Source organism: Palaemon carinicauda, chromosome 10 (assembly GCF_036898095.1).
Source record: "Palaemon carinicauda isolate YSFRI2023 chromosome 10, ASM3689809v2, whole genome shotgun sequence".
NCBI classification, from domain to species: Eukaryota; Metazoa; Arthropoda; class Malacostraca; order Decapoda; family Palaemonidae; genus Palaemon; species Palaemon carinicauda.
The window spans coordinates 132,079,319-132,099,916 of NC_090734.1; the positions used below are offsets into that span (position 1 = coordinate 132,079,319).

At 35.4% G+C, this 20,598-nt stretch overlaps 1 protein-coding gene across 3 annotated transcripts in view; it reads right to left on the reverse strand.

The window, feature by feature from the left end:
• Positions 1–14,468, reverse strand: part of LOC137648779 (uncharacterized) — a 38,373-nt gene extending 23,905 nt beyond the window's left edge. The window contains exon 1 of one of the 3 annotated variants that reach the window (XM_068381915.1): positions 14,162–14,468. In XM_068381915.1, coding sequence (XP_068238016.1) covers positions 14,162–14,338 — 177 coding nt within the window. In that variant the 5' untranslated portion in view covers positions 14,339–14,468. The remainder of the gene's footprint in view (positions 1–14,161) is intronic. The other 2 variants (XM_068381916.1, XM_068381917.1) reach the window with 2 other exon arrangements.
• Between the last annotated feature and the right edge of the window lie 6,130 nt (positions 14,469–20,598).

Genomic DNA, 20,598 nt, shown 5'->3' on the forward strand with positions numbered 1-20,598 from the left:
AAAATATTAAAAAACAAATATTCCAATAACAGAAAGTGTTCTTTACTTTCGTGATTTTTAAATCTGAGAAAAATCATTCTTTATACAAGCCAAGACCATTTCAACTTGACTATCTTACACTGCACCTAAAGTCAAGAATTTGAACAAAACATAAATACGAATAAGAAGCGTTTCTATTTCAAAAACGAAAGAAAAAAAAAGAATGAATCAGAAAAAAGAATGTATAAAAATGAATCAGAAAAAAATGAATCAGAAAAAAGAACGAATCAGAAAAAATGAATCAGAAAAAAATGAATCAGAAAGAAGGAATCAGAAAAAAGAATGAATCATATACCTGCTCGTTACTATAGCCTATAGATGAGATGCTATGTAAGGCCAATAACGAGAGAGCAGTAATATGTTCTTTCTAAGTGTAAACTACAATAAAAACTAAGTATCAATGAGCTGTTTTTCCAACGCATTCCTATTCTATTTTCATATTGTAAATTTCACTTTGTAGGTGAACATTTCATGTTAATGTAATATTGCAATATAGAAGAATATGCAATGTCTTTTCCAAAGGCTATTTATAGTTTTTCTCACTGTGGTATCCAAGCCAATTCGTTTTTCCAGAGTTACTGCCACTTCTCCTCACTATCCTCTTTCTCTAATCGAAAAAGTTTAATCTTTTCGTGGTTTATTTACTCAACATTGCTCAGAATGCATCTATAGCGTTTAAAACGCTTCCAGAAGACTAAGAATACCGACAGATCATTGCTCTAAAGGCATCTTTCATGTTTAAAACACTTCAAATATCAGTTCTGTCACTGTTCTGCTGTACTCTAAGAGTTCCTCTACTATCAGACTGCAAATACATTGCAGTAATCAGTATTCACTAGCAGCCTACCCCACCTTCCCAGGGCTATGTTTAAAGGTTTAAAGATCACTCACGAACGGCAGAGACAAGGGACAGGACATTGCCGTACTGACCATATATACGTATAATCAGCGTCAAAGCTCCCTAGGAACTGGGAGGGTCAGGCAATGGCTGCCGATGACTGACTCAACAGGTAAACCTATAGGCTCCTAAAAACCCTCCTCCCCCCGTCCCTAGCTCACATGGATGGTGTAATTGCAGACATTACAAGAAACTATCGAGTTGAGTGGGTCTCCAACTCCCGTCCAATAGAATGATGGGTAAGGATGTTTCCAATAAGGTACCACTACCCTAATCTAACACTTTCAATATAGACATGAAATAAAATTATACAATGTAATTAGCTTTAGAAGCTTAACGATTTAATCATAGAATTAAGAACACCATTTTATAATTTGGTCACAGCCATAATACATTTTTCTAGGATACTCTGTAGTATTGAGTCTCAAGAAAAAAAAGACAAGATTTAGAATCAACTGCATACCTGGCACTACGTGGTGGATAGTAAAGTCTAGGAAGATTTTATTGCAATGGTCAGAATTATGAAAAATCCTAATTGAACAAAAGTCAGAAATTATGAACTTGATGAACCTCAAATTTCCATTAACAAATTCATGAGGAGTGCCAGCTGCTTGGGACAAGAAAGGAGAACAATATTTAAAATATATATATATATATATATATATATATATATATATATATATGTGTGTGTGTGTGTGTGTGTTTGTGTGTGTATATATATATATATATATATATATATATATATATATATATATATATATATATATATATATAAACATTTCATCCGGTATACTGATTTATACAAATCTCCTATTTCATGTTTTTTTTTGTGTATATGAAGAATAGGAAGACAGGATAAGTACCCTACACATTTATTTTCTATCAAAAGTAACATTTGAAATGTCAAATGATTTGCACATAGTTGGAGAAACATTGCACCTTAAAATAATTAAGTTGGGGGGATCCAAGAAAATCGAAACCTCTAAACTTGGCAGGTTGAATTCAACTATATGAAAAATTATAAATAAAGATAGAGAACATTTTGCAAAGGATTCATCACCAAGAAAAGGTAGTAAAATCCTGCAGTTTCTGGTGAAATAAAGTGCAATTAAAATGTGAAAAGGATCTGTGGTTAGGTAGAAGTGGTTTCATGAAGACTATTTTTAAGTCATCACTTTTGTAGGTACAATACAGTCAGTCTAAGAGCTCCAGTCAAGAGAAGAGCTTTGAGAGCTATGACTTACAGTACAAGAGGCCTAGTCCATAAAAAAAGTTTTGGGGGCTATGAATACAGTCTAAGAGGCCCAGTTCAGAGAAAACTTTGGGGGGCTATGACTTAACAGTCTTTAAGCCCCAGTCCAGAGAAGAGCTTTGTGAGCTATGACTTACAGTACAGTCTAAGAGGCCCGGTCCAGAGAAACCTTTAGGTGGTTATGACTTACAGTCTTTAAGCCCCAGTCCAGAGAAGAGCTTTGTGAGCTATGACTTACAGTACAGTCTAAGAGGCCCAGTCCAGAGAAACCTTTAGGTGGTTATGACTTACAGTCTTTAAGCCCCAGTCCAGAGAAGAGCTTTGGGGGCCATGACTTACAGTACAGTCTAAGACCCCAGTTCAGGGAAGAGCTTTAGGAGCTATGACTTACAGTACAAGAGCCCCAGTCCAGAGAAGAGATTTGAGGAGCTATGACTTACAGTACATTCTAAGAGCCCCAGTCCAGAGAAGAGGTTTGGGAGCTATGACTTGCAGTACAGTCTAAGAGGCCAAGTCAAGAGAAAACTTTAGGGGGTTATGACTTACAGCCTTTAAGCCCCAGTCCAGAGGAGAGCTTTGGGGGCTATGACTTGCAGTACAGTCTAAGAGGTCCAGTCCAGATAAGAGCTTTGGGAGCTATGACTTACAGTACAGTCTAAGACCCCAGTTCAGGGAAGAGCTTTAGGAGCTATGACTTACAGTACAGTACAAGACCCCTAGTCCAGAGAAGAGCTTTGGGAACTATGACTTGCAGTACACTCTAAGAGCCCCAGTCCAGAGAAGAGGTTTGGGAGCTATGCCTTACAGTACAGTTCAAGAGCCCAGTCCAGAGAAGAGCTCTGGACTAGTCATCACCAGTCTAGTTCAGATGAACGTTTCATTTCATCTAATTTAGGGATTTTACTGGCTTCCTTAACAGCAGGAAAATATAAAATCCTTTGAAAACGAGACCAGAATAAAGAAATTAAGGAATATATCACTTGACTAGATGCAAAATGCCTCTGGGTTGTATTACTGATAATTATGTGTTTGAGTATGAGCTATTTATTAGACCTTCAAGCAAAGACGAGTTCTTTTTATTATCTAATTTAATGAAAATAAATTGTCCTGTTTATCAGTTGTGAATGATTTACCATTTTGAATCTGATTAGCTTTGGCTATCATTTACAAACGTTTGATGTTTGTGAATGATTAACCATTTTGAATCTGATTAGCTTTGGCTATCATTTATAAACGTTTGATGTTTGTGAAATATTTACCATTTTGAATCTGATTATTTATCATTTACAAACGTTTGATGTCTGGGAATGATTTACCATTTTGAATCTGGTTACTTATCATTTACAAACGTTTGATGTTTGGGAATGATTTACTTTTTTTTTAATCTGATCACTTATCATTTAGAAACGTTTAATATAAGTGTGGTACGTTTTCTCCAGAAAACTATGTAGCTGCTAATACAGTTTACGAAGAGGGAAAAACCAGCTTAATAAAGGAATACTGATGTGAGATTTTCTTTCAACGTGCGCACATCCATAAAGGAATACAGGTATCAGATTTTGTTTCAACACGCGTACATCCATGAGTGGGCGAGAGGAAGGAGCCACTTTTTAATAAGCTCCCACCCATAAACTCTCTCCCCCCCCCCCCCTCTTCCACCGCCTCGCCTCTGCACTATGTGGAGCCCCCCAAAAATTTGGCACCTACACCCTCTACATTTTTTCCCTGTCTGTTGGATCCTCCCCACCACCCACTACCGCCCAATACCTTATTTGTACTCATAGCCAAGAAGAGGTCTAAACTAAAGCCGAGACGAGAGCGAGGACACATACATACTCACGTATGCACGCACTTTACCCCGTCAGTGGCCCACCCCACCACCAAACCCCCCTTGTAAGTGCAGTCTTCAGCCAACTCTAATATCGAATAGCTATGAGCGTGCACGAGAAGATGCTATGAGAATAGATTCAGAGTGGAATCCACATTTTGCACTCCTACGTAGTATCTTTCTTCTGAATCAACTATGAGCAGTGTTAGAGTAGTTGTCTTTTCTTAAATTGTTTTGTTTCTACTCTTCGTTCTCTTCTTTTTGTTATTATTATTAGCTAAACTACAACCCTAGTTGGAGAAGCAGGATGCTATAAGCCCTATAAGCGCTGCAACAGGGAAAAATATCCCAGTGAGGAAAGGAAATAATGAAATAAGCTACAAGAGAAGTAATAAACAATCAAAATAGCATATTTAAAGGACAGTAACAACTTTAAAATAAATCTTTCATAAACAACTATAAAAAGATACTTATATCAGCCTGTTCAACATTGCAACATTCACTGCAAGTTTGAACTTTTTGAAGTTCCACCGATTCAACAGTCTCTCTTTCTCTGTTTGACTGTCTGTCTGGCCTCTTTTTTGAGCATTTCCAACAGGGGGTCATTCTGTAGCACGTGCCATTGTTGTTTTTAAGTGTGTTTTTCCTCATTCTTGGACAGTGAATCGCTTGACCAATGCCAGTGGAGTATTTCTGGCAGAACTTTGCTACCTTTTGTGACGTATGACATTCATCATTATTTTTACTTGTTGTTATTTTCATGAAGACTTTGGTTTGTGGTTACAGGAAGCAGTTCAATTACAGTATTTGTCATAAGATGAGAAACTTAGTACCTTTCCGTTAGTTGATTGTGCTCGCAAACGTGTTTTGCGGTATGAGCAGTTAGGAACCAAAAAAGGAGGTTTGGTGGAAGAGGATGCCTTTGATAGAAGACATTGGGGATGGTGCATCACGCAACCGACCCCTTAACTTTGCATTAGAATCTTTGTTTAAGAAACTATCCAGGACCTTTTTTTCTGAAGAAGCCAGAGCTGTATTTCTGGCAGAAATTTGTTACCTCTTGTGATGTCTCACAGTCATCATTATTAATACTTTCTACTGATTTCAAACTTGTTTTTTCCCCCATGGTTTATAGAAATCTGTAGCGAAAGAAACTTTTATATTTTTAAAAATTGCTCAGTCTAATCAACTGTTCTGAATCCTTTCTTTTTTTTATTGGATTTTTGTTAAATTATTTTACTTGCAAGGAAAAATCCTTTAGGATTAGTTGACCATCTGTTTCAAATGCTATTCCTTTGTTTAAAGAAATAAGTTGAAATAACTTTTCTAATGAAGTGCTGTGAGAAAGCGAACTTACACAAGCTTTATACTTTTTATATTTAAAGACTTTAAAGGTTTAAAGCCCACTCATGAATTACAGAGGCTATGGCACTACCCAAGACTAGAGAACAATGGTTTGATTTTGGAGTGACCTTCTCCTAAAAGAGCTGCTTACCATAGCTAAAGTCTCTTCTACCCTTACCAAGTGTACCCTCAAGCAAGAGAACTCTAACCCAAGACAGAGGGAGACCAAGGTACAGAGGCTATGTCACTACCCAAGACTAGAGAACAATGGTTTGATTTTGGAGTGACCTTCTCCTAAAAGAGCTGCTTACCATAGCTAAAGTCTCTTCTACCCTTACCAAGTGTACCCTCAAGCAAGAGAACTCTAACCCAAGACAGAGGGAGACCATGGTACAGAGGCTATGGCACTACCCAAGACTAGAGAACAATGGTTTGATTTTGGAGTGCCCTTCTCCTAAAAGAGCTGCTTACCATAGCTAAAGAGTCTCTTCTACCTTTACCAAGTGTACCCTCAAGCAAGAGAACTCTAACCCAAGACAGAGAGAGACCATGGTACAGAGGCTATGGCACTACCCAAGACTAGAGAACAATGGTTTGATTTTGGGGTGTCCTTCTCCTAAAAGAGCTGCTTACCATAGCTAAAGAGTCTCTTCTACCTTTACCAAGTGTACCCTCAAGCAAGAGAACTCTAACCCTAGACAGAGAGAGACCATGGTACAGAGGCTATGGTACTACCCAAGACTAGAGAACAATGGTTTGATTTTGGAGTGTCCCTCTCCTAGAATAGCTGCTTACTACTACTAACATTGCCTGCTTTATTTTCGCTTGGTTATTTTGTCATTGAGGCAATGCCCAAAATTTTGATATAAACTTTTAATTATTAACATTTTGATAATTGCCTCTACTTGCAATAATTCCTGGCGTTTTATTATTATTATTATTATTATTATTATTATTATTATTATTATTATTATTATTATTATCATTATCATTATCATTATCATCATCATCATCATTATTATTATCATTATTATTATTATTACTAGCTATACTACAACCCTATATGAAAAAGCAGGATGCTATAAGCCAAAGGGCTAAAACAAGGAAAAATAGCCCAGTGAGGAAAGGAAATAAGGAAGTAAATAAACGATATAAGAAGTAATGAGCAATTAATAAGATATTTTAAAAACAATAACAAAATCAAAAACAGATATTTCATATATGAACTATAAAAAGACTTATGTCAGCCTGTTCAACATAAAAACATATGCTGCAAGTTTGAACTTTTGAAGTTCCACTGATTCAAAAGTTCAAACTTGCAGGCGAATGTTTTTATGTTGAACAGGATGACATAAGTCTCTTTTTATAGTTTGTTTATGGAAGATCTATTTTAATGTTGTTACTGTTCTTTAGATACGTTATTTTGATTGTTCATTACTTCTATTGTAGTTTATTTATTTTTATTTATTTTCCTCACTGGGCTATTTTTTCCTGTTGAAGCCCTTGGGCTCATAATATCCTGCTTTTTCCTACTACGGTTGTAACTTAGATAATAATAATAATAATAATAATAATAATAAAATAATAATTATAATAACAATAATAATAATAATAATAATAATAATAATAATAACAATAATAATAATATCAAGAATAATAATAATGATAATAATAATAATATTAATAATAATAATACAAATAATAATAATAATAATAATAATAGTAATAATAATAACAACAACAACAACAATAATAATAATAATAATAATAATAATAATAATAATAATAATGCATCCTCATCGTATATAATTTCCAGCAATTTGACCAAAATAGTTATATTTTTGTTTCAGTTCAGTTTGAAAGCAGAATTAAGCTCATTACTGTGTGTGTAATTTCAAGAAAATTTTACACATCTAACTTCTCTTCATTGCCAACGCGTAATTTGATTTTGTGAGAGATGAGAATATAATTTTAACCTGGATGCTTCAATCGGTTTGGGTTTCCAAAACTGTAACTTGACTACATTGTTAGATATTTGCATTAAAAAAACGGTAAAAATCCTAGAATAAATGTTGCCAGGGATTTACCGTTTTAAAAACGGATATATTGACGTAAAGGAGTGATATCATGCTCACCAACCAGTAAGAGATAATAACAAAGAATGGTAAAATTACGGTCGCCTGTATTTTACTGAAATACGGCCGAGAACAATATACTTTTACCCATAATTTTCGATTAAAATTACCATTTTTTAAACAGTGTATATTATAAACAGAGAGAATTTCAGACATATTAACTGAAAAACACTGCCTGAACTCTTAAATTCAGACTTTTTAACCAATACCACCATTTCAAGCAAATCCAATTGCTTAGAAGCATATCCATCCACACCTTCTAACTGATCTAGTTTGCTGAACTCATAAATTCAGACTTTTTAACCAATACCACAATTTCAAGCAAATCCATTTGCTTAGAAGTATATCCATCCACATCTAACTGATCTAGTTTGCTGAACTCATAAATTCAGACTTTTTAACCAATACCACAATTTGAAGGAAAATTATTTGCTTAGAAACATATCTAACTGATCTAGTTTGGCACTTGACCAAAATCTCTCAGATAGTAGGTCAATGTTTTATGGTTACTAGAAAGACAGTTGAAAAAGTGGCTAAGGCAGATGTGTCTCGGGGCTAAATCTAGGTTGCGTGTGTAATATGAGAAGGGGGCGGGCTGGTTATGAGTAGAAAACCTTGGCAAATCAACTTGCTGTTGGTTCAAGATGATGTTCCAATTTTAGGCATGTGAGGGTATCTAGTGTTTGCTGCATACGTGGATCTGATTATTATTATTATTATTATTATTATTATTATTATTATTATTATTATTACTAGCTTAGCTACAACCCTAGTTGGAAAAGCAGGATGCTATGAGCCCAAGGGCTCCATCAGGGAAAAATAGCACAGTGAGGAAAGTAATATTATTATTATTAGCTTAGTTACAACCCTAGCTGGAAAAGCAAGATGCTATGAGCCTAAGGGCTCCAACAGGGAAAAATAGCACAGTGAGGAAAGGAATATTATTATTATTATTATCATTACTACTACTACTAGCTAAGCTACAACCCTAGTTGGAAAAGCAAGATGCTATGAGCCCAAGAGCTCCAACAGGGAAAAATAGCACAGTGAGGAAAGTAATATTATTATCATTAGCTTAGTTACAACCATAGTTGGAAAAGCAAGATGCTATGACCCCAGGGGCTCCAACAGGGAAAAATAGCCCAGTGAGGAAGGGATTATTATTATTATTATTATCATTATTAGCTAAGCTACAACTCTAGTTGGAAAAGCAAGATGCTATGAGCCCAAGGGCTCCATCAGGGAAAAATAGCACAGTGAGGAAAGGAATATTATTATTATTATTAGCTAAGCTACAACCCCAGTTGGAAAAGCAAGATGCTATAAGCCCAAAGGCTCCAACAGGGAAAAATAGCCCAGTGAGATAAGAAATAAGGAAATACGTACAGTAGATATGATATTCTAAAAATAGTAACAGCAAAACAGATATTTCATATACAAACTCTACAAAGACTTATGTCAGCCTGTTCAACATGAAAAAAAAAAAACCATTGCAGCAAGTTTGAACTTTTTAAGTTCCACCGATTCAACTACCCGATTAGGAAGATCATTCCACAAATTGGTCACAGCTGGAATAAAACTTCTTGAATACTGTGTAGTATTGAGCCTCATGATGGAGAAGGCCTGACTATCAGAATTATAGAAATTACATCAGTATTTCTACTATTAATGCTATGATCTGTATAATGAGTCCTGTATAACTGTATGATACAGAATAATGACTGTCAGAGCATAAGATTACGAAAGTTTGAAACAAGGTCAGTATTAACTTTACACAGGAATCTTATGGTATAGAAATTACACCAGTATTTCAAATATTAATGTTATTGCCAAGTCCTGTATAACTGTATGCTAGAGAATAAAGATTGTAAGAGAACTATACAAAAGGCTCCGACGAGACATCCGAATAATTGAAGATATTAAGGTTTTCAAGAGGAACCTGAAGACTTTCTTAATCCGCGAGTGTTTTGACAGTGATGATGTAACAGTAAGTAAACAATACGCGTTGTGAAATATTAAATGCTCCCTAATGAACATCCTGAAACGACCGTGGAGGTCCTGTAGAGAGTAGGATTCTCCTGCTGTACAGGACCAGATTAGCAGCCCTTAAAGCAAGCCTTAGGAAGTTTGGAACAAGGATAGGAATGTGGCCTGATTGGTAACGTCCCTGCCTGGTGTTTGCCAGACTGGTGTTCGAGTCCCGCTCAGACTCGTTAGTGCCTTCAGTGTCTGCAACCGTGTCATCCTTGTGAGCTAAGGATGGGGGATGGGTTAGGGGAGCCTATAGGTCTATCTGCCGAGTCATCAGCAGCCATTGCCTGGCCCTCCTTGGTCCTAGCTTGGGTGGAGAGGGGGCTTGAGCGCTGATCATATATATATATATATATATATATATATATATATATATATACATATATATATATATATATATATATATATATATATATATATATATATATATATATATATATATATGGTCAGTCCATATGGCCTTGTCCTGCTTGATAGGGTAATGTCACTGTCCCTTGCCTCTGCCATTCATGAGCGGCCTTTAAACCTGGCCCTCCTTGGTCCTAGCTTGGGCGGAGAGGGGGCTTGGGCGCTGATCATATGTATATAGGGTCAGTCTATAGGGCATAGTCCTGCTTGATAGGGCAATGTCACTGCCCCTTGCCTCTGCCATTCATGAGCGGCCTTTAAACCTGGCCCTCCTTGGTCCTAGCTTGGGTGGACTGCAGGTTTGGGCACTGATCATATGTAAATATGATCAGTCTATAGGGCCTTGTTCTGCTTGATAGGGCAATGTCACTGCCCCTTGCCTCTGCCATTCATGAGCGGCCTTTAAACCTGGCCCTCCTTGGTCCTAGCTTGGGTGGACTGCAGGTTTGGGCACTGATCATATGTAAATATGATCAGTCTATAGGGCCTTGTTCTGCTTGATAGGGCAATGTCACTGCCCCTTGCCTCTGCCATTCATGAGCGGCCTTTAAACCTTTAAGGGTCGGTACGGTGAAGAGGAGAATGTGTGTGTGGGTGATGTTCAAAATTAGAATGCGTCAGCCAGTGGCTTCATCTGCTTCCTCGACCTACTTCGCCTTCGCATTGGACTAAATGAATTTTCTTCAAAGAATTCCTGGTCATTTTTATTAGGTAAACACTATTTGTTCATGTAGGCTTATTCCTCTCTGTTTATCCCACCTGTTTAAGTAAGCCACAGTTTTTTTTTTTTTTTTTTTTTTTTTTGAAGTAAGTCACCTTGCACAGGTCGTAATTCTTCGACACGGGAATGTTGATGGAGATATGTGGATCTATTATTAATACTCCTTCGCTACGGCTTAGACTTTGCAATGTCTAAATTTACTCCAGGGAAATAATAGAAAATTAGACTGCTTGTCTCACTTCTCGACACCCATAGAATAATTTGGCCACCTTTTAATGTTAGTATTTAATCAAAGATTTCACTAAACTGCATACTGCCAATTTACACCAATTTAGTTTCCCATGGAGTTGAAGAGTATTCTTAATGTTTGTTTTATCCTATATTTATCATTGTATTATATTACATGTCCATGGAGATAGTTTGCGCATGCTCTTCGCACTCCCCAAGAGAGATTAGATCACCAAACATTCAGCTGGGCTCCAAAAGGCACTAAAAGAGTTGGAAGACCCCGACCTACATGGTTGAGGACTATGAAACGCAAAGTAGGAGATGATGACTGGAGTATTGAATTAAAAGCTCAAGATAGAAACGACTGGCGAAATCTAACCGAGGCCCTTTACGTCGATAGGCGTAGGAGGTGATGAAGATGATGATTATATTAGGGGAATTTTACTCAAAAAACTGTTGAAAATTATTATAACCTAAGTTGTGATGATATCAATAAATCAGTAATTTAATAACATAAAAATATTACTTTCCGATTAATATAATTTTTACTTTTTATTTCACTTTAATCTCATGATTCCACTTCTAATAACTTGCTAATGTTTTCTTTGCAACGAATAGCGATATATCACTAGCTTTTTAATTATAAAAGTATTTTTGAAAGTTAATTTACATCCTATTAAACGTTTTCCTGAAATGATCGTACAACGTTTTGTGATTCAAGCAATCAACGCAACATTAAAAAAAACAAATTATTATTATTATTATTATTATTATTATTATTATTAATTGCTAAGCTACAACCCTAGTTGGAAAAGCAGAATGCTATAAGCCAAGGGGCTCCAACAGGGAAAATAGCCCAGTGAGGAAAGGAAACAAGGACAACTTAAAAATATTTTAAGAATAATATTAAAATAAATATCTCATATATAAACTATGAAAACTTTAACAAAACATGAGGAAGAGAAACGAGATAGAACAGTGTGCCCAAGCGTACCCTCAAGCAAGAGCACTCTAACAAAAGTCAGTAGAGTAGAAGAGACTCTTTAGCTATAGTAAGCAGTTCTCATAAGAGAAGGACATTCCAAAATCAAACCATTGTTCTCTAGTCTCGGGTAGTGCGATAGCCTCTGTACCAATGTCTTCCACTGCCTTGGGTTAGAGATATTTTGCTTGAGGGTACATTCAGGCACACTGTTCTCTGTTTCCTTATTTCCTTTCCTCAACGGGCTATTTTTTCCTGTTGGAGCCCTTGGGGTTATAGCATCCTACTTTTCCAACTAGAGTTATAACTTGGCTAGTAATAATAATAATTGAGAGTCCAGAGAGAAAGACTTAAAAGACTATGTAATGTCTTCCACTGGCTTGGATTAGAGTTCTCTTGCTTGAGGGTACTCAGGTACACATTCTATCTGTTTCCTTATTTCCTTTCCTCACTGGGCTATTTTCCCTGTTGGAGCCCATGGGATTATAGCATCCTACTTTTCCAAATTTAGTTATAAATTAGCTTATAATAATAATAATAATAATAATAATAATAATAATAATAATAATAATAATATAATTGAGACCAATGTGGTCACACCCATCTATTTCTTCCCCGATATCTTATCTACACTTTTATCATATTTAGCTGAAGTAATTATGGAGAAATTATTGATTTTTATCATTAAACTATCAAAAAAAAGTTCTGAAAGTAAAATTATTTACCGGGAAAGAAAATTAGTATTATTATGCTCACTACATTTGGTCAAAAATAGATGAAATAATGAGATAATTTGAAAACTTTGAATTGTAAAAAAAATAAAATAAATAAATAAATAAATGAATAAAAAAACTGAAAGAAAATATTTTTTTCTTATTTCTAAACAACTAAATTCTGACTAAATATGACCTTAAATAGGACATACAACTGAATAAAATTCATTCCAACTTTAGTTTAAGGAAATATTTTTGTACACAAGATTGGAAAATTCTTCACCTGAGAGAGAGAGAGAGAGAGAGAGAGAGAGAGAGAGAGAGAGAGAGAGAGAGAGAGAGAGAGTTTTAAGTATATCTATGTATATATGCATAAAAAGGGAGAGAGTGTTTTAGGTATGTATATATATATAATATATATAATATATACATATATATATGTATATACATATATATATATATATATACGTAACATGAGCAATACATAAGAAATAAAACAATTTCCGTAAAACTGAGCTTAGTAAACACAATTTAGATTGATGAATAAGATTTAATAAATATACCAATTTAAAGGCACACCGACCACATCTTTTTGCAATCTCTCAAAAAAAAAAGAAAAAAGAAATTTTTTTTTGCTTTCACGATACAATTTTAAAACGTTACTTCTTCTACTGGGCGTCACAAACTATTTCGAAATCACTGTAACCTGAAAAAAAAAAATTAACATTTCAATAAATATGGAAAACGTCAGTAGTCTGCTTTTTATAAGGTTTTTTGTTTCCAGCCTAACCCTTTGGAACACAGAATCAGAGACACACAAGACAAGACCATCACCTTCCCCTACACTAAGGGGTCGATTGCCTGATACGCCTTCTTCTCTCCACATCATTCTTCACCTAATCTCGCCATCTAATTCTCTGCCTCCCTTCCTGATTCTTCTTCCCCACCATTACCCCTATACTAAGGGGTCGGTTGCCTGATGCGCCCTCTCCAATGCCTTCTAACATAGCCATCCTCTTCCACCAAACCTCTTCTCTCCACATCATCCTTCACCTTTTCTACCCATCTAATTCTCTACCTCCTTTTTGATTCTTCTTCCCCACCATTACCCCTATATTAAGGGGTCGGTTGCCTGATGCAACCTCTCCAATGCCTTCTATCAAAGACATCCTCTTCCACCAAACCTCTTCTTTCCATATCATCCTTCACCTTATCTCGCCATCTAATCCTCAGCCTACCTCTTGATTCTTCTTCCCCACCATTACCCCTACACTAAGGGGTCGGTTGCCTATTGCGCCCACTCCAATGCCTTCTATCAAAGGCATCCTTTTTCACCAAACCTCTTCTCTCCATATCATCTTTCACCTTCATCTAATTCTCTACCTCCCTCTTGATCTCCCCTAACAGGTTCCTCCTAAGCCCTACTCACTCCCTCCCCCAAACATTCACAAGATTTAGATAAGCACGGTCTAGTAGCCTATACTTAGACCTTATAACTCCCCACGGTCTGGTATACCTAGACCCTCATGACGCCTCGCCTTATAGAATTTCACCTACCTTCCACCGTCCGGTCAAAACTCACCCTTTTGGACATGGATCCGTCGATTCCATATTCTCTGTCAATTTCCAGAAGGTGGCCTCCTTCTGGAAGGTGGACTGTGGTACAGATGGAACGCTTTCCCATGTCGTCCCTCTTCTCCCTCTGGCGGAGGCCGATGGGGGTGTACTTGTAACCGTAAGATGATGGCCAGTTACTCATGGCTGCAGTTGCGATTCGATTATATTTTTTGGAAAACGAGAGTCAGGGGGACAGTGAGAGACAGAGAGAGAGAAGAGTGATGTCCTCACGCTAAGGGTTCCGGGGCAACACTGACTCGAAAATGATCTCTTTTGGCTACGGTGCCCCCTTTGGCATGTTGAACCGTCTCCACCACCACCACCAACACCTCCACCACCTCCTCCACCACCACCGCCGCCTTCTTTTCCCCCAGCCTCACCGCCCACCGCCCATCTCAAGCCACCAAAGATATTCGGTCTTAGCCTTTTTCATGCGTCCTTAGCTAAGGGCTGATCTAATGCGGTAGTGAGCGATTCAATCAGAGAAAGGAAAAACGCCAGAGCTTAGGAGAGAGAGAGAGAGAGAGAGAGAGAGAGAGAGAGAGAGAGAGAGAGAGAGCAACATGGCCAGAAAACACATATACAGTACAGAGACTCAAGGGTATTTCTGGGCATGCCTCCCCCCCTCCCCCCACTAACACGTACGACCTCTTGAAGGCCTCTTCCTTCATCTAGAGCCTTCATGAAGCCTTGCTCCTTGTCGCTTGACTAAGTGTTCGAAGCACATAAAAGAACACTGATTTCATCCGAACAAATGCACTTCTTGGAGTTCTCTTGCTTGAGGGTACACTCGGGCACACTATTCTATCTAGTTTCTCTTTCCTCCTGTTTTGTTAAAGTATTTATAGTTTATACAGGAAATATTTTTTCAATGTTACTGTTCTTAAAATATTCAATTTTTCCTTGTTTCCTCTCCTCACTGGGCTATTTTCCCTGTTGGAGCCCTTGGGCTTGTAGCATCTTGCTTTTCCAAATAGGGTTGTTACTTAGTAAGTAATAATAATAATAATAATAATAATAATAATAATAATAATAATAATAATAATAATAATACAGATAAAATGTAGAATAAATTGGTGGTTATGACAATTCTGTCTCCATTTTTATCTCTGCCTTCAGAACTGAAACAGAATTAGATTTCATAGTTTTGAAGGACGTCATATTGCCAAATTAGAACCTGAGCACATTCTTAACTCCTGAATTTTCAGTATTATTATTATTATTATTATTATTATTATTATTATTATTATTATTATTATTATTATTATCAATACTATTATTATAAGCTAAGATACAAGCCTAGTTGGAAAAGCAGGATTCTATAAGCCCAAGGGCTCCAACAAGTAAAATAGCCATATTATTATTATTATTATTATTATCATCATTATTATTTTTATTATTACTATTATTATTATAAGCTAAGCTACAACCCTAGTTGGAAAAGCAGGATGCTATAAGCCCAAGGGCTCAAACAGGGAAGAATAGCCCAGTTCTCTTATAATTATTATTACTATTATTATTATTATTATTATTATAATCTAAGCTACAACCCTAGCTGGAAAAGCAGGATGCTATAAGCCCAAGGGCTCCGAAAGGGAAAACTAGGCCGCCGCCGCCGCCGCCGCCGCCGCCGCCGCCGCCGCCTTCTTCTTCTTCTTCTTCTTCTTCTTCTTCTTCTTCTTCTTCTTCTTCTTCTTCTTCTTCTTATTACTATAAGCTAAGCTACAACCCTAGTTGGAAAAGCAGGATGCTATATGTCCAAGGGCTCTTCTTCTTCTTCTTCTTCTTCTTCTTCTTCTTCTTCTTCTTCTTCTTCTTATTACTATAAGCTAAGCTACAACCCTAGTTGGAAAAGCAGGATGCTATATGTCCAAGGGCTCTTCTTCTTCTTCTTCTTCTTCTTCTTCTTCTTCTTCTTCTTCTTCTTCTTATTACTATAAGCTAAGCTACAACCCTAGTTGGAAAAGCAGGATGCTATATGTCCAAGGGCTCCAACAGGGAAAATAACCCAGTGAAAAGAGGAAATAACGAAATAAACTACAAGAGAAGTTTAAGAACAATAACATTAAAATAAATATTTCATACATAAACTATAAAAATTTTCAAAATAACAAGAGGAAGAGAAACAAGATAGAATAATATTAATGGACTTTCCGTTACAGATGGAGTTGATGTTCACATAGCATGCCAAATCTGCAAATTCTTTACAAATTCAATATATAAGAAAACCAGCAACTACAACACCCCCCTCCCCCCCTTTCAGGAAAACAAAAGTGCATTCTGTGAGGCGTTAAATATCTTGGCACCTGAGACCAAATGGTAGAATATTGCAAACTTTGATAATAATGTTGACTTTTAGCTTCATATAATTAACGATCCCATCAACTCTCCAATCAATCAATTACAAAAGTATAAGAAGGAGGTTTACATTGGATCTTTCTTTTTGGTTACGGTTCATTTTCCCTTTGCATACACATACACCGAATAGTCTGGCCTATTCTTTATAGATACTTCTCTGTCCTCATACAACTGACAACACTGAGATTATCAAAAAATTCTTCTTCACCCAAGGGGTTAACTACTGCACTGTATTTGTTCAGTGGCTACTTTCCTCTTGGTAAGGGTAGAAGAGACTCTTTAGCTATGGCAAGCAGCTTCCAAAATCAAACCATTGTTCTCTAGTCTTTCACTGTCTTGGGTTAGAGTTCTCTTGCTTGAGGGTACACTCGGACACACTGTTCTATCTTATTTCTCTTCCTCTTGTTTTGATAAAATTGTTATACTTTATTGTTATTTAGGAAATATTTATTTTAATGTTACTGTTCTTAAGATATTTTATTTTTCCTTGTTTCCTTTCCTCACTGAGCTATTTTCCCTGTAAGGGACTCGGGCTTATAGCATCCTGCTTTTCCAACTAGGGTTGTAGCTTAGCAGGTAGTAGTAATAATAATAATAATAATAATAATAATAATAAGAGAGAGAGAGAGAGAGAGAGAGAGAGAGAGAGGGAGAGAGAGAGAGAGAGAGAGAGAGAGAGAGAGAGAGAGAGAGAGAGAGAGAGGGAAGTTAGGAGTGTATATATACATATATATATATATATATATATATATATATATATATAATATATGTATAAATACATATATATATATATATATATATATATATATATATATTTATAGATAGATAGATATATATAAATATATATATATATATATATATATATATATATATATATTTATAGATAGATAGATAGATAGATATAAATATATATATATATATATATATATATATATATATATATATATATATATATATATATATATTTCTTACTAACTTCTTCCCTTGTCTCTCTCTTTATGTATGTACATACATATACGTTTACATACATACATATATATCTATAAGTATATATATTGATATATATACCTAACCTCTCTCTCTCTCTCTCTCTCTCTCTCTCTCTCTCTCTCTCTCTCTCTCTCTCTCTCTCTCTCTCTCTCACAGAAGTATATCCTATCCACCTCAATGCTACGAATATGATTTGGCACCTTTCTGCTAAAACAGAATCTTCTGCCAGCATAAAATTTTTAATCACAAAGCCAAATGACCATTTATAATTTAAATCCGAGACGAGATATTGTGAATGTCTTTCAGGAAATGCCAAGGTGAATTGTTACAGTCCTATTTGACTCCCCTCTTTGATGAGCTTCCTGAAATATGGTGGCTTTCCAAGGCCATCAGTCGGTTGTTGTTGTTGTTGTTGTTTAGAGGCCACTCATGAATGGCAAGGGGAAGAGACAGTGACATACCCCTATCGAGTAGGACAATGCCCTAAAGACTGACCATATGTACATATGATCAGCGCCCAAGCCCCCTCTCCACCCAAGCTAGGACCAAGGAGGGCCAAGCAATGCCTGCCGATGACTCAGCAGATATACCTAAAGGCTCCCACAAACCGGGGGCCCCTCCTTACCTAACAAGGATGGTGATGTTGCAGCGACCAAATAAACTAACGAGTCTGGCGTTCACCAGTCAGGGACGTTACTAGCTAAGTTACAACCCAAGTTGGAAAAGTAGGATACTATTATTATTATTATTATTATTATTATTATTATTATTATTATTATTATTATTATTATTATTATTATAATTATTATTATCATTATTAGCTAAGCTACAACCCTAGTAAGAAAAGTAGGATACTATTATTATTATTATTAGCCAAGCTACAACCCTAGTTGGAAAAGCAATATCCTATAAGCCAAAGGGCTCCAACAGGGAAAAATAGCCCAGTGAGGAAAAGGAAATAAATAAACTAAAAGAGAAGTAATGAATAATTAACATGAAATAGTTTAATAACATTAAAAACGTTAAAATTAGATCTGTCATATGTAAACCATGAATAGAGACTTATGTCAGCCTGTTCAACATTTAAAACATTTGCTCAAAGTTTGAACTTCTCAAGTTCCGCCGAATCTAACAACCCGATTAGGAAGATCATTCCACAGCTTGGTCACAGCTGGGATAAAACTCCTAGAATACTATGTAGTATTGAGCCTCATGATGGAGAAGGCCTGACTATTAGAATTAACTGCATGCATAGTATTACGAACAGGATAGACGATATTATTTAATAAAAAAACAAACATATCTAGATAAATAGTAAAATATGCATTTGTAAATACTGTATATGTACTGTATAACCACAAATTATTCACGTAAATATACGATGATGTATACGTTATAAATTGTAAGATAGTAAATGTGTATTTTCATAATAAAAGATGAAAAATAAAATAAAAAGAAGTTTGCAGTTTTTCTCAGCATTGATTCTGTTTCTTTTTTAAATCAACTTTTACTTCTCATCAACTTGAGATAGTGACTTTAAAATATTTTTAAGTTTCATATAATAATAATAATAATAATAATAATAATAATAATAATAATAATAATAATAATAATAATATTCGGGAAGATCTGAATGCAATGAATGGTCCGAATTATGAAAAATCTTATGCAACATGCATAATCTATTATCTTTGTTCATTAAGTTGCATAATTTCAACCATCTGGGTCTTCTATACACAGTGACCTGAAGACGAAGCTGCTGGCTACTTGTCAAGTATTTGATGCGTTGTGATATGTCACGTACTGATTATAATTCACGAAACACTTATTATAATTCACGATACACTATAATTCATTAAACATTTATTATAATTCACGAAACCCTAATTATAATTCACGATACACTATATTTCAAAAAACATTTATTATAATTCACGATACACTTATCATAATTCATTAAACAATTATTATAATTCACGAAACACTAATTATAATTCGCAAAACACATTATAATTCACGAAACCCTAGTTATAATTCACGAAACACTAATTATAATTCACGAAACACTAATTATAATTCACGAAACACTAATTATAATTCACGAAACACTAATTATGATTCACGATACACTTATTATACTTCATTAAACACTTGAAATCCTAATTATAATTCACGAAACCCTAATTACAATTCACGATACACTTATTATAATTCACGAAACACTAATTATAATTCCCGAAACCCTAATTATAATTCACGATACACTAATTATAATTCACGAAACACTAATTATATTTCACGAAACACTAATTATAATTCAGGAAACACTAATTATAATTCACGATACACTAATTATAATTCATTAAACACTAATTATGATTCATTAAACACTTATTATAATTCACGAAACACTAATTACAATTCACGAAACACTTATTATAATTCACGAAACACTAATTATGATTCATTAAACACTTATTATAATTCACGAAACACTAATTACAATTCACGAAACACTTATTATAATTCACGAAACACTAATTATGATTCATTAAACACTTATTATAATTCACGAAACACTAATTACAATTCACGAAACACTTATTATAATTCACGAAACACTAATTATGATTCATTAAACACTTATTATAATTCACGAAACACTTGCGTGTTTTATTGATACCGTCACACCATAAACAGTTTCTGGGTAGACTATATTATTTAATAAAAAAAGAAAAAACATATTTTGATAAATAGTACAACTTGCCATTGTAAATACAGTATCATCATCTCCTCCTACGCCTATTGACGCAAAGGGCCTCGGTTAGATTTCCCCAGTCGTCTCTATCTTGAGCTTTTAATTCAATACTTGTCCATTCATCATCTCCTACTTCTCGCTCAATACTTCTCCATTCATCATCTCCCACTTCACGCTTCATAGTCCTCAGCCATGTAGGCCTGGGTCTTCCAACTCTTCTAGTGCCTTGTGGAGCCCAGCTGAACGTTTGGTGAAATAATCTCTTGGGGAGCGCCATATTTATATAAATAGTAAAA